This window comes from Malaclemys terrapin, chromosome 16 (genome assembly GCF_027887155.1).
Source record: "Malaclemys terrapin pileata isolate rMalTer1 chromosome 16, rMalTer1.hap1, whole genome shotgun sequence".
NCBI classification, from domain to species: Eukaryota; Metazoa; Chordata; order Testudines; family Emydidae; genus Malaclemys; species Malaclemys terrapin.
Genome location: NC_071520.1, coordinates 19,963,401 through 19,976,436, shown reverse-complemented (window position 1 = coordinate 19,976,436; position 13,036 = coordinate 19,963,401). Strand labels below are relative to the sequence as shown.

At 37.2% G+C, this 13,036-nt stretch overlaps 1 protein-coding gene and 1 non-coding gene across 5 annotated transcripts in view; both read left to right on the top strand.

The window, feature by feature from the left end:
- Positions 1-13,036, top strand: part of LOC128824775 (E1A-binding protein p400-like) — a 46,852-nt gene that overhangs the window by 28,389 nt on the left and 5,427 nt on the right. For 2 of the 4 annotated variants that reach the window (XR_008442532.1, XM_054006677.1), the window contains exons 19-32: positions 330-400; positions 777-1,075; positions 2,492-2,694; positions 2,790-2,959; positions 4,024-4,220; positions 5,524-5,635; positions 6,708-6,851; positions 7,872-8,024; positions 8,795-8,878; positions 9,507-9,635; positions 10,179-10,223; positions 10,329-10,482; positions 11,132-11,382; positions 11,617-11,790. Coding sequence is in view for 3 of the 4 variants with exons in the window: in XM_054006677.1 (XP_053862652.1) it covers positions 330-400; positions 777-1,075; positions 2,492-2,694; positions 2,790-2,959; positions 4,024-4,220; positions 5,524-5,635; positions 6,708-6,851; positions 7,872-8,024; positions 8,795-8,878; positions 9,507-9,635; positions 10,179-10,223; positions 10,329-10,482; positions 11,132-11,382; positions 11,617-11,790 (2,186 nt within the window). In the remaining variant the exon portion in view is untranslated. Of the gene's footprint in view, positions 1-329; positions 401-776; positions 1,076-2,491; positions 2,695-2,789; positions 2,960-4,023; positions 4,221-5,523; positions 5,636-6,707; positions 6,852-7,871; positions 8,025-8,794; positions 8,879-9,506; positions 9,636-10,178; positions 10,224-10,328; positions 10,483-11,131; positions 11,383-11,616; positions 11,791-13,036 lie in introns of those variants that run through there. The other 2 variants (XM_054006678.1, XM_054006679.1) reach the window with 2 other exon arrangements.
- Positions 3,374-3,511, top strand: LOC128825014 (small nucleolar RNA SNORA49). Its single transcript, XR_008442567.1, has one exon. It is a non-coding gene; the product is annotated as a small nucleolar RNA SNORA49 (small nucleolar RNA).

The window sequence follows — 13,036 nt, the reverse complement described above, 5'->3', positions numbered from 1 at the left end:
ATTGAAATATAATTTTTCTTTCAGATTATGCCCAAGAGTATTATTTCTTTTGTTTTATTAAAGCCACCAGTTACTCCCTCTGTATTATTAGAGATCTGCTATGTTCTTTGTGAAATTTGTCAAGCCTTCTGGGATCTTTGAATGAAAGATGGTATATACATGTCAGTCTTTTTCTCTTTGGTGATATGTGTGGAGTTTTTAGAGAGCAGTAGATCCCTATATCAGAATATCATTTGTATCCATCAAATTCAATTGTATATCTATATCTGAATATTGGCTATGAAATAAATACCTTCTTTTTGTCTGTTTGTTTTCTGGAAAAAATGCAGTTACCAATTTGGCAGTGGATGATCCAGAAACTGAATCAAAATCGGTATCTACCCTAGAATGTCCAACACAGGTATAATACTAGATATGGTGTGGAGGTGTGTGTGTGTGTGTGTGTACACCAAGTGGAACAGTATGTTAACAAAGCATGCAGAATATACCTCCTACGTATTGTGTAAGATAGAGGAAAAGTTTCCAGCAGCAGGCATAACATGGGAAAGTTAATTTGTTGATTGCTTTAAAATGTCCTATCCCAATATCTACATTTTCATCATACTTGTACAATTCTTTACTGCATTTTGTTTGTTACCTAATCTTCCCACGCTTTCATTATTGGAATTCACACTTAAGGTAAAGTTTCTCTTGCACAACTTATGTTTGTGCGTTCTTTTGTTTACATAAGCTATATCTAGTCAAAGTATATTAATAACAGAATTTCATTATAAAAGACAGCATTTGAGGAAAGGAACAAGCACCTAAAAGAACGCCTGGACAGAATATTTTCTGGAAATGAGCGACGTTGTTCCAGAGTCCCATTGTATGGCAGAGACTTGTTAGGAATTTGCTCTTTGATTGGTGAAAAAAAGATTCCTCAGCAGAGTTCTACCAGGGACAACAAATGGAGGTGGGCTGGTTTTGTGAACTGTTGCCTTTCTTCAAGTGCCTCAGGAGGCCAAAATGATCCACTGCAAGCCCTGATCCTGACATCGGATCAGCGACAGGAATCCCTAAAGGATTATATTAATAGGTAATAGTAGTTTAATATAAAACTGAAAAATCTATATTTTATCTGGTAGTAAAATCTGGGATTTTCTGAAGGCATTCCTCTCAGCTGTCCTATTAATAGACTTATTTACATTTGTCTTACACAAACTTTACCACAAAGCTTTCCCTTCTGTAAAATATGTATATTACAACTGCAGAATCATGAAAACTATTCTTTTTGCTAAAGAAAGTAAATCTGTTACATCAAGTTTCCTGCACTATTTTTTGTTTCCCTCATGTTTAATTGTTCTCCCATGCTGTGTCTACATTTTGTATCCTGGCAGGTAAGAAGGTACTATGGTTGTAAATTGCATGGTAATCCCAGGTTATCAACAAATATTAAACATTTTACGTTGTTTCTTTTTTAAATCCACAAAAAAACCATACAGACATTTCTGACTCTTTTTTTAAAAAAGTTAAATCTAGGGTCCATACTGAACAACAAATATAGATGAGTAAAAGATAAACTAAAGAGGAAATAAAAAGGGGAAAGGAATAGTGTGTATCTGGTTAGTTAGGATTTTTCTTACCCCATGTTCATCTGTAGTGGTAGGTACACCAAGGAGTCCTTGGTTCTCCATGGCATGATATAAAGCTTTTATCCATCCATTCACTTTCAAGTGCCTTTTTCCACTCTCCAACCCATAATCTCATTCTCTCACTTTCTCAGTGCAGCAGGTAAAATCACTGATTCAACCTACACTTAAGAGGATGGGTTGCAGAATGATCAATTACTACTGTATATAAGAATCCCTGGGAACAAGAATATAAAAAATTGTCATAGTCAGCAGGGCCTTCTCCAGGCACCAGCTGAAGAAGCTGGTGCTTGGGGCGGCAGATTGTTGGAGGTGGCATTCTGCCCAATCCTAGGGTGGCACGGCTGCTTTTTTGTTGTTGTTGTTCTTGTTCCGCTCCGGCCGCCCTGTATGGGGCGGCGGCGTGGAGAACCAGAGCGCCCTGCAGGGCAGTCCTCTTCCTTCCCGGAGCGGAGCCCTCGCGGCAGGTGGCAGGAGGCGGCGCAGCGGGAGGGGCCGCGTGGCAGCTGTAGCCCTGGCCCCCCCTTCTCTCTCTCTCTCTCTCCCACCCGCTCCCTCCCCCCCCTTTCCCCCCAGCCGGTCCCCCTGCACCCGCGCCACAGGTTGGGGTTTTTTTGTTTGTTTGTTTTTGTTTTTTGTTTTTTGTTTGGGGCGGCCAAAAAGCCAGAGCCGGTCCTGCTAGTCAGAAAAGCACACATGAGGTTTAATAGTTATTAAATATGAGGATGATGACTGGATGAGGTATTATGCTGGCAGACACTTAATATTATAATACTGGTTTTGAATATTTAGCTCAGTGTTCCATAAAGACTGCGGATTTTTTAGCAGCTCTGGCTATATTAAAGTTTTGCTTCATTTTACAGCACTCTCTGTGTGCTGCCGGCAGCAGTTGCTGCTCCTGCATATTTGCGTGTCGGAAATCCTCCCCTTTCATATAGGCATGGAATGAAAATTTTCAAGCAGAATCTTAAAGAGCAGGCAGCTCCCTATTTACATCAGCTACAACAGATTACAACTCCACGCTTACTACAGTTCCCTGATCGCCGACTGGTGCAGTTTGATTCAGGTAAAGGAGAATGGGTGGCAATATTATACAGACCTCCTTTCTCTGACTCTTGACTGCTGCATGCAAACCTTTATATTATTCTCTTTCAAAAACAGGCAAATTGGAAGCTCTTGCTGTCTTGCTTCAGAAGTTGAAATCTAAAGGACACCGTGTGCTGATTCTAACACAGATGATTCTAATGTTAGATATACTGGAGCTGTTCTTAAATGTCCGTTTTCTCACCTACATAAGAATTGATGAAAATGTCAACTATGAGCAATATCTGGTGAGAGAGGCCTCTTAACATCTGTTTATTACTAATTCATATAACTGAGGGAAGAAAGCCCAAGTGGAGATTTATATGACAGCACTTTTTTTTTTTTTTTTTTAAATTAAGTCTTCCTATTTGGCAGTGCCATAGGCCTATTATTTATTTGGCTAGAACAACTAAGTGGTGGTAGCACAGAAAACACATTTTGTAAAAACAGATCAATCAAATTGCTAGGTCTCAAGGAAGAGAGGAAGTTGCCAAGACCGCATATCCTGAGTTGTCCTGCTTCATGATGATTTCTTGTAGAGAGCCTTAAATCATTTTATCCCAGATGAACAGTAGCTCTTATGTTTTAATAATATTCGTGACTTAATGCTTGTGATTATACTGTCTGTAAATGCACGGTGAGTGTTTTTAAGTTTGTTGGCTTTTCCTCAGCCTTACTCCAGGGGCTTTTTTGCCTGTATAGTGCCCTGGCATTGCCTGAGGATAAATTAAAAATATGCTCATATCCCTCCCCAGTAGGACTCTGCATTTCCTTTGGGGCCTACAATTTGAGCAAACATTAACCTCCATAACATGGTTAGTTCTTCTTTCTCATTTTTCATCTCATATATATCACTGTGCTTTAAGACAGATACAGTGTAAAACATCAAGAAAAATATTTTGCCTTAAAGCAGCATAGCAATCTGCACAGGACGGGGGGATCTAATTTAGCAAGTAAAAAGAGAAATCAAGACAAAAGTATGCATAATGTAACAACAAAAGAAGATATTTGTGATGTGTTCTATGGAGGATAAATGGAATGACTGCATAGAGCTGTAGTATTTAGATTGGTCAACTAAAGCCTGATTCTAAAACATTTCAGAATAGTATGTAAGTTAAATTTAGGATTATTTATTTGTGTCAATTTATAAAACATTCACAGTCTTTTTGTTAACACCTTTGACCTAGATCACAGAAATAAATAATAAAGTTAGCACTTTAAGATCTTCTTGTTCTTAAGATGTAGTAAAACGTAGTTCAAAGATTTCATGTACAACAATTTGGAGTTGTAACTATAACTCTTTCCCATTTAGGAGCTGATAAAAAGATTCAACAGAGATAAGCGAATTTTCTGTGCCATTCTTTCCTCCCACAGCCCTTCCATGGGTGGCAGTCACATAGAGGCAAACACTGTTGTGTTCTGTGACACTGATTTAGATCCACTGATGCATGCAAAAGCTCAGGAATGGTGTGATACAATTGGGAGAAACAAAGACATCCACATATACAGGTGACACTAGTATTTAGAAGCCAGTGTAGCTGCTGTAAAACTGAAATGGGGAAAAATACTTAGACTGGTCAAAGTGCTCCTAGCAATGGCTTTGGGGTGGGGTTTTCAAAAGTGCTCAATGTTGGCCGAACTCTGCTTCCATTAAAATCAGTTCCACTATAAAACATTTGCATTCTGATGTTAAGATATTCTCCATCTGAAGACTTTTTTTTCCCCTTAAGACTACTTAAAACCTTGTTCTTTTCCATCATTATAGCTCTGTCTTTCTCTTCCATTTTTCTGTTCTCATATTCTAAATCATCTATATTTCTCAGTATTCTGTTCTGACTGTTACGGTTAATATGCCTGACAATCTCTTGATGGTGATGGACAATAAATGTCCTTGCTGATTTGAAGTCTATTGGTAGCTTTTGAAACCATTGACCAACAGGTGTTGGTGATCATGAGGCTCTAGTCTCACAGATTCATAGACTTACCACAAGAAGGGATCATCATGATAATCTAGTCTGACCTTCTGCACATTACAGAACCTCACCCACCCACTCCTGTAATAGGCCCGTGACCTCTGACTGAGTTCGTGAAATTCTCAAATCTTGATTTAAGGACTTCAAGTTACAGAAGCTGTTCCAAAACTTCACTCCTCTGATGGTTCGAAACCTTCATCTAATTTCAAGCCTAAACTTGCGGATAGCCAGTTTATATCCATTTGTTCTTGTGCCAACGTTGGCCTTTATCTTAAATAACTCCTTCTTTCTCTCTTGTGTTTATCCCTCTGATGTATTTATAGAGAGCAGTCATCTCCCCTTGCACTACTAGTGATGGAGGGCTTCTCTTAGGTGACTCTGCTAATTCCTGAACAGAGAGTTAAGCATATGGACACTTGCTTAGCTTCTATGAAGTGCCACATACAGTAGTTGTAGTCTGACAGTTGCCGTTCTAAATGTTTGAAGCTATTGAGGGAGATCAACAGGAGGTATAGATTGTGGACTTTTCATACTGAGGATATGCATATTGCAAGCATATGCTTTGAAGTTATTTTTACATAAGGTTGCATTTTTATTCCAAACTTTGTCCTGTATTTTGAAAATAACTGTGTTTTGAAAGTGATATTTGAACTTGTAAAAGAACTTTGAAGTTTTGCTTGAAAAAATCAGGGTCTCTAATGAAAATGCGTAACAGGCCCTGAACTAAACTTGTGCTGCTAGACACTGCTATAATATAAAGAAAGTTAGCTGTAAAATGCTTAATTTCAGAAGAACATGCTTTTAATGTTGCTGTATTGACTGGGTGTTTTGTTCCACAGGCTTGTAAGTGGTAATTCCGTAGAAGAGATGCTGTTGAAAAATGGCACTAAATGTTTGATTAAAGAAGTAGCTGCTCAGGGAAATAACTATCCTATGACATTTTTAACACAGGTACTTCAAAATGTTTAAGCATGTGAGTAGTACTATTGAAGATGCATAAAAATTAAAGCTAAGTGCATATTTGAGAGACTTACTGGATTGGTGTCAGAGTGCTCAACACCTTGCAGCATTGCTGTCTTAGGGCTGGTCCACACTAACCCCCCAGTTTGAACTAAGATACGCAATTTCAGCTACGTGAATAACATAGCTGAAGTCGAAGTATCTTAGTTTGAACTACAAGGTACTTACCGCGGGTCCACACGCGGCAGGCAGGCTCCCCCGTCGACTCTGCGTACTCCTCTCGCGGAGCAGGAGTACCGGTGTCGACGGCCAGCACTTCCGGGATCAATTTATCGCGTCTAGACAAGACGCGATAAATCGATCCCAGAAGATCGATTTGCTTACTGCCGAACCCGGAGGGAAGTATAGACGTACCCTTAAGGAGCAGCCTTTTGCCTGGGGCTAGTAATTTCTTTCATAAGCATGTAACATTAAACTATTATTGTAACAGTACATTTTGTGCCCGCATAGGAAATTTTCATGATGATTTTACAAGGCTAGTTTAAAAGTTACATCGATTGTTCTGTAGCACTTAGTAACTATGAAATGAATGTAGAAACATTTCTTTACATTTAAAGTTAAATTTCATCCAGAAGAATTTTTCAGATTTATGTGGGGTGATTTTTTTAAAACTTAATTTCCTGGTAGTACACTGTTAGGTTAAATGAAAAATAAGTTGTTTCAGCAATGACTCCCATTGAAAGGGGCTCACCTATTTCCTACTGTGGACAAGATGGGCTGTAGAAAGAAATAGGGTAACTTGTATGTCCTCTGCATTCTATAAGGCAAGATCTGTCATATGATACCATTGTCAAGACGGGTCAAGTTGAGAACTTAATGACCTTAAGATCATCTTGTATTATGTGTTAAGAATTTTCATAGGTAATAGGTAATGCAATTATAATTCTCCCTTCACGGACAGACTGTTTACTGAAAGAACCAAGAATGTGGATTTAAGATAAAATCAGCCATTTCAAATTTTCTAATTATAATTGGGAATCCAAAACACCTTTTTGACTTTCAGCAAACTGCTCAGGAGTTATTTGAAGTCCATTCTTCGTTAGAGGACCTTGATTTCAGATTCAAAGCTGGGGAGTTTGTGGTACTTTCTGAGAAACCTTCCCTGGCAGAAACCATCTCGCCCAAAGTTGTACCACTTTTTGCAGAGGTAAGAAAGAGGAACAGAAATACTAATGGCCTGACTTCATTTCCACTGAAGTGTTTTTGTTTTTAGACAGGTTACTTGTACCCCAATATTTTAACTTTTGTATATATTGTATCAAGAATGAAAAAAGTTTAATTTAGACATAGTCGCTCAGGGATCAGTATGATGTCTTGGCATCATTCACGTGCATACAGATTCTGCCCAGATTTGCTGAAAAACTTGTTTAGATTCTTCTTTGGGGTGAACTGTGGCAGAGTTTTGGGGTGAAGGAAAGGTTTTATTGTTTTGGCATCAAAACCATATAAATTCAGTGGGTTTTGCAGGGCTGTAACCTGAAATCATATGAAAGTCAGAGATTTGGGCTGAAGTTTTTGCCTGAAACTCAAAACAAAACTTGGGATATAAATTCCACATGAATCACACCTAGAAAAAATTTTGGTCAACAAAACACAATCATAATTTAAATACTATAATGATATATGCCTGAGTGTTACACACAGATCTGTTTGTAATCCTTGTAAGATTAAATTTAAAGAATGAACTAAATGATTACAGTGAGCACTCCAGAGAATAAAGCTTTGTAACTGTTCATTCTATAGCATGCCATATATTTGTATTACTAAAATCTGATCCCAATTCTTAGTTGAAGTAAAAGCTCTAACCATCATGGATATTTTTTTTCTTTGATGGATGAGGGCAAATCATGTGTTCTCATTTTGTTTAATTTTAGCACTTCTGCTAAAAAATTGTGTGGTGATTTTTGAAATCTGAGGTAATAAAGAAAATAAAGAGAAGTCAATGATGAGAAAACTACTATGATTGTTTGTGCACATCACCAGTTCTTTATTTCCACAGTTGTGCTTTGTTCATTGAATCAAATGAAAAATGGCTTTATATTCAGCTAAGATACTCATAAGTGTGTTTACTTTTCTAAAATTGAGAGTAAAGTCCAATTCCAATGTAACTTTTTATTACAATCACACACTGTATTTTTTCTTATAATGTTTTTAATATTTTCAAAAGGCTCTAAGCGTTGAACAGAGAAAAGAGGACCTTGGAAAATATGCACAAGAGGCAAGAATTGAGTCAAGAACTGAAGTAACTTCAGAGTTACGCTGTCCAAGAAGTATTAAGGCTCCGTCACAGTTAAAGGAATTGGATGACATTATGGATCTGGTAGAATTATGTCTCTTATTTTTATGTCTAACCTTTGGAAACATTTGAAAATAACTTCCTGTGTGGTAATGAAACAGAATTTTATTGAAATACCCCAACATCACCTCACTGGCATCAAACTGTCTTCTGTACAAACAGCAATTAATTGCAAAGCCTTGGGTGATTGGCATAACTAGCTCAGACTATCTATTGGGTCATCAACATAAACTTTTCAGTCAGCAAGTTTTCTCTTGAGAGAGTGTGTGTTCTGGGGTAAACGTAAATGGATTTACATAACCAGAAAGCAACTCCAGCACTTTCCCAGATGTATGTGCAACCCTCTATCCTCTTCCTAATGATCAAGTTAGCTATTTTTAGAGTTTCCTCTATTTCCTTAGTCTGATTGGACCTTCGTTTCCCATCCCTGTCTCCTTGTTGCTCTACGGACAACTCTGTTTAGTCTTTGCACAGGGGAATATCCTGCTTACTGGAAAGCAATTAAGGCTTCTTTACAGTGTACAGTGGTATTATCTTCCTTTTTCAGATGGCAAAATGGAGACCAAGATATTCTGGCTTATCCCCGGCCATACTGTGAGTCAGTAACAGAGCTAGGATTAGAACTTGGGAATTTTTGGCCCTCAGGCCTATGTTCTGACCATCAGACCATGCTACTTTTTTGTGCGTCAGAAATAAAGAATACTCTTTTTCCTAAATAACTGGTAAAATAGGTTTGTATTTTAATTATAAACCTAAATAAGTAGCAGTATTTGAAAATGTGTTTTCCTAAACAGCTGACGCCAATTGAAAAGTATGCTTTGAATTACTTGGAATTATTTCATGACTACAATGATCAGGGAAAGCAGAAAGTCAATGAGGTAAGGAAATACATTTCACTACTGGCAATATACTATTAGAAAAATGGGTAACCAGTATCGCTGAGGCTTTCGTGACAGCCCTTTGTGCAGCTGCGACGCAATACAGACGATGACGCACATTGTCAAGGAATGCCTGCTGACTAGGTTCAGCAATGGCCTAGAAGAACTGCATCATGCCACTGAAGATGCCATTGGCTAGACGACAATGCACACACTAAATAAAAAAACTTAGAAAAATACTATTGGAACTCTTGTCACTGAAGATTTGTTTAAAATGGTTGTGCTTAACATTACATTTAAAAAAAAAAAAAAGCCTAAGGACGAAAAAGACTTAGTGAGCATTTATCCCTTGCTAAAATAAGTTTTGTGTATATGGATGGAGTGGTAGGTTTGTTTCTGTGTCCTGGCATTTCCTGTCTTATTCCATGAGAATGCAGGTTGATCTTAGTAAACTCTTTGTACCACTATGTTGTCATGTCAATAAATACATCCATTCCTTAATTATCATATCCACATATGTGGCAATCCACTTCTAAATATCATTTAATTTTTTGTGAAAAGCTAGGCAGTTACTTTCTGAGATTGCAATGCTGTAAGGCTTAATTTTACTGGATTTCCCTGTTAAAAGGAGTCGAAAACTGCAAACAGAAAGTGGGAATTCAATCATATCAAGAAGCTGAAGGAAAAGGAAGATGAAATGCAGTGGGAAGAGGAGGAAGAGCTCCTAACCTACACTAGGCAAGATGCCTATAACATGGTAATTTCAAAGTAACCTTAGTTCTCGCCTTTCATGAAATTATGTTTTTGTGATGATCAGTGTGCATTTAAGGGTGAGTTGGTGGTACCTATTAGTCTGGCTCCCACCTTGTACCCTTTAACTCTAGTTTGTAGTCTTGTCCACAGAAGTGACCCTAATCTTTCCTAATTTTCTAGAATTGATGGTTTCTGTTTGGGGAAAAAAACAGCAAGTCGATAGGCTGATTTGTCTTGACATCTGGCATTGTTGGCAATGCTAAGCAAAAAGTGGGAGGTCAAGATTGATTAGGGATGAGGCTTGAGAGGAGGGCAGAGGAGAAGCAGGAGGAAATGAAAGCACTGATGCGGCTGGGAGTGATAGTGTGCTGCACTTTGAAGCTGATCTGCTTCATTAATGTACTTCTATTTAATTTTGGAGTAATTGTAACTATTTACTATAGTGATTGTAAATATACCTATTCATTGTTAGCTGCTTGTTTGTATATGTTGGGATCTCTTCACTGGTATCATTGGTATCATTAAGAGTTGTATCTTTCCTGTACAGGAATATGTCTATGAAGACCCAGATGGGCAAATAGAAAGAATGCCAGTAAGTCAGTAATTTTTTTTTGAAGAGGAAATAAACCTATCTGCAGTTAGTTAACTAATCATGATGACATATAATCTTTTTTTTTTTTTTTTTTTTTTTCCCCAGATTTGGACTCCCCTTACTCTGCCTCCAGATCGCAATGACGTCTACATTGATTCTGTTACATGTCTGATGTATGATTCCACACCAATTTCAGAGTCTAAGCTGCCCCCTTTGTATGCCAGGAAGGAGAGTAAGCAATTCAGAATGGATCCATCTGGTAGCCTTTCCTTATTTATTTCTTTGTAAATAAAATGGAAAATTTCACAAACTCAAGTGGCCAAATTTTAAAAAACATTTATATGTTCATACCTAAAGATTAGGGTGTTTTGTATACCATTTCTCTAAGCAAATTAGATTTTTTTAATTGATGTGAATGATTTTGAGTGCTGACTTAGAGACAGGGTGGAGTGCCTTTTGAAAATTGGGTGCCAGAAGTCTTAACTTTTATTTTCTGAATTAGAAATAGAAATGAATGAATGAAATTAACAGGGACTGAGCAGTGAAACCGGTGTTATTCTCCCTCTTGCCTCCACCCCCAATTAGGCTTATTTCCTGTCTTGAGAATCACATTCAGTATGTTATTTAAGCTACAGTAAAAACGAAAATGAAAAACTATAGTAGCTGTGGTTTAATAGTAATTAAAGGAAGTCAAAGCTATTATGATTGAAGAGTTAAGTTAGAAATCACTGGTCTTATTAAATTTAGTCATAGCTGACAATAAATTGAAGGTAGACACCTTTTTACATGCAAAACACAGTATTGTGAACACTTCTCTAGTAGAGCCAGATGACTGGTATAGTCATTTTTTGCTTTAACAAAGTTCCATCCATCCTTTCACTGAAACGATCCCCTCGTTCCACTGATAGCTGCAGGTAGGAGGAATAAACATCGTCATGGAGAGGTGGCTATTCCTCGGTCACTTTTTCACCGAGCGACTCCAAGAATGTTGAAAATGCGTCGAAAGGGTAACAAGCAGAAGACCATCCTGCTGAAACAGCAAACATATGTCACAAAACCTTTGCCTGCTGTTGTCAAACAAGCTACTGAAGCTGGACGGGCAGCAGCTGGACAGGACAATCCTGAGTGGCTGATTAGTGAAGACTGGGCGCTGGTACAAGTAAGAAAGTCCTTCTGTTTTATTATTGGGCTTTTTGAGTTTTTTAATTTTTGCTTTTAACTATAGTTTGTTTATTGGCTCCAGAAATAACTTTTCTCTGACTTTCTCTCCACAACGTTATTTTCAGCATCTGTGAAATCTAATTAATTTGGTGACACTCACACACACACAACATTTACTTTACACTTCGTAGTATTAGTAGTGTCCTCCTGAGTCTTATACCTTCTTTTCTAGGCAGTGAAGCAGTTACTGGAGCGTCCTTCAAATCTTGCCGTCATGTCACCAGTGCACACACCCAATTGGGATCTTGTTAGTGACCTTGTTAAGTCCTATAACCAAGTTTATCGCTCACCAAAACAATGCCAAAATCGATATGAAAATGTTATTATTCCAAGAGAGGAAGGAAAGGTGAGTTTAAATTGAATTGTGCATTCCTTTCACACACTAGGGGCACCAATTTATTCAGTTTTCATTGTAGACTGTACAGCATTTTTCTTGAACTATTGTAAAGCTGCCCTAGTGTTCAGCAAGCATATACTGTAAAATTCTGTATACCATGGTCTATTGGCAGGTATTATACACATTTCTCACACCAGACAATCAATATGGAGTATGTTTAATATATCACATTAAATAAATTTACAAAATATATTCCACTAATACTGGACAAAATTTTACATGCCTACTTTGACTGACTAGCTTGAATAGAATACAGTGATGTAACAGAGTACAGAATATATAGATTAACAAAATAAATGATTGTGATTACATCTGATATTAAGGAAGAAATTAAAAAATCTGAATTAACTTTGATAATATGGTGTAGATTATAACTTTCCCTTATCGAGTGGGTACTTAAATTTGATCCAAGCAATGGTGGTTCAATCTTTACCAAAGCCTGATTCTCTGTCACTAATTAAGGATTGAAACAGACATCTCGGAATAAAATTAGAATAATTTATAGAGAAGAGCAGACTGATTTTAGTGTTTATCAGTTAAACAAGTTACAGCACAGTAGTAAATTCTGTTTGAAACGTCTTAATTAGAGCTAAACGAATAATTTATTTTATATTTGGTAGTCAAACCAAAAAATCAGAAAAAAGATTTAGTTAGTTTCTAACCAAAACTAAATTTGTTTGGTTTTCCTCACCTAAATGAAAAAAACAAAATTTTTTTGTTTGTTTGAGCTGAATGAAATGTTTTGAATGTCAGATCAAATCAGTATTGTTGAAATGAGATGTCGATGTTTCCAAATTTTTTTCAGTTTTTTTGGCTGAAACGGTTTGCTGAATTTGACCTGAATTCACAAATAGTTTGAGCTCCCTGTCCCCCAAATGCATTTTTTGGCAAATGTTTACTATTTGCCAAAAATATTTCACTCAGCTCTTGCTTTTATGCATAGTAGAGGCAAAAGTGTTAGTGTTAAATAATTAATTCTTTGGGTAAACTCTAATTGGTGCCTCCTGGATTAGTCGTGGTATCTTTCTGGAAGTGATTCTTTGGACTCAAATTATTATCATCAGACTTTATCACATACTTGAGTCATAAGTGAGGTTCCCGGAAATGTTGTCTGAGCAATTTAGAAGTATTACTGTTAATTGGGTATAACTATAGTGTGCAAAAAATAAAACTAAAATATTGTAGCTATGTCTTC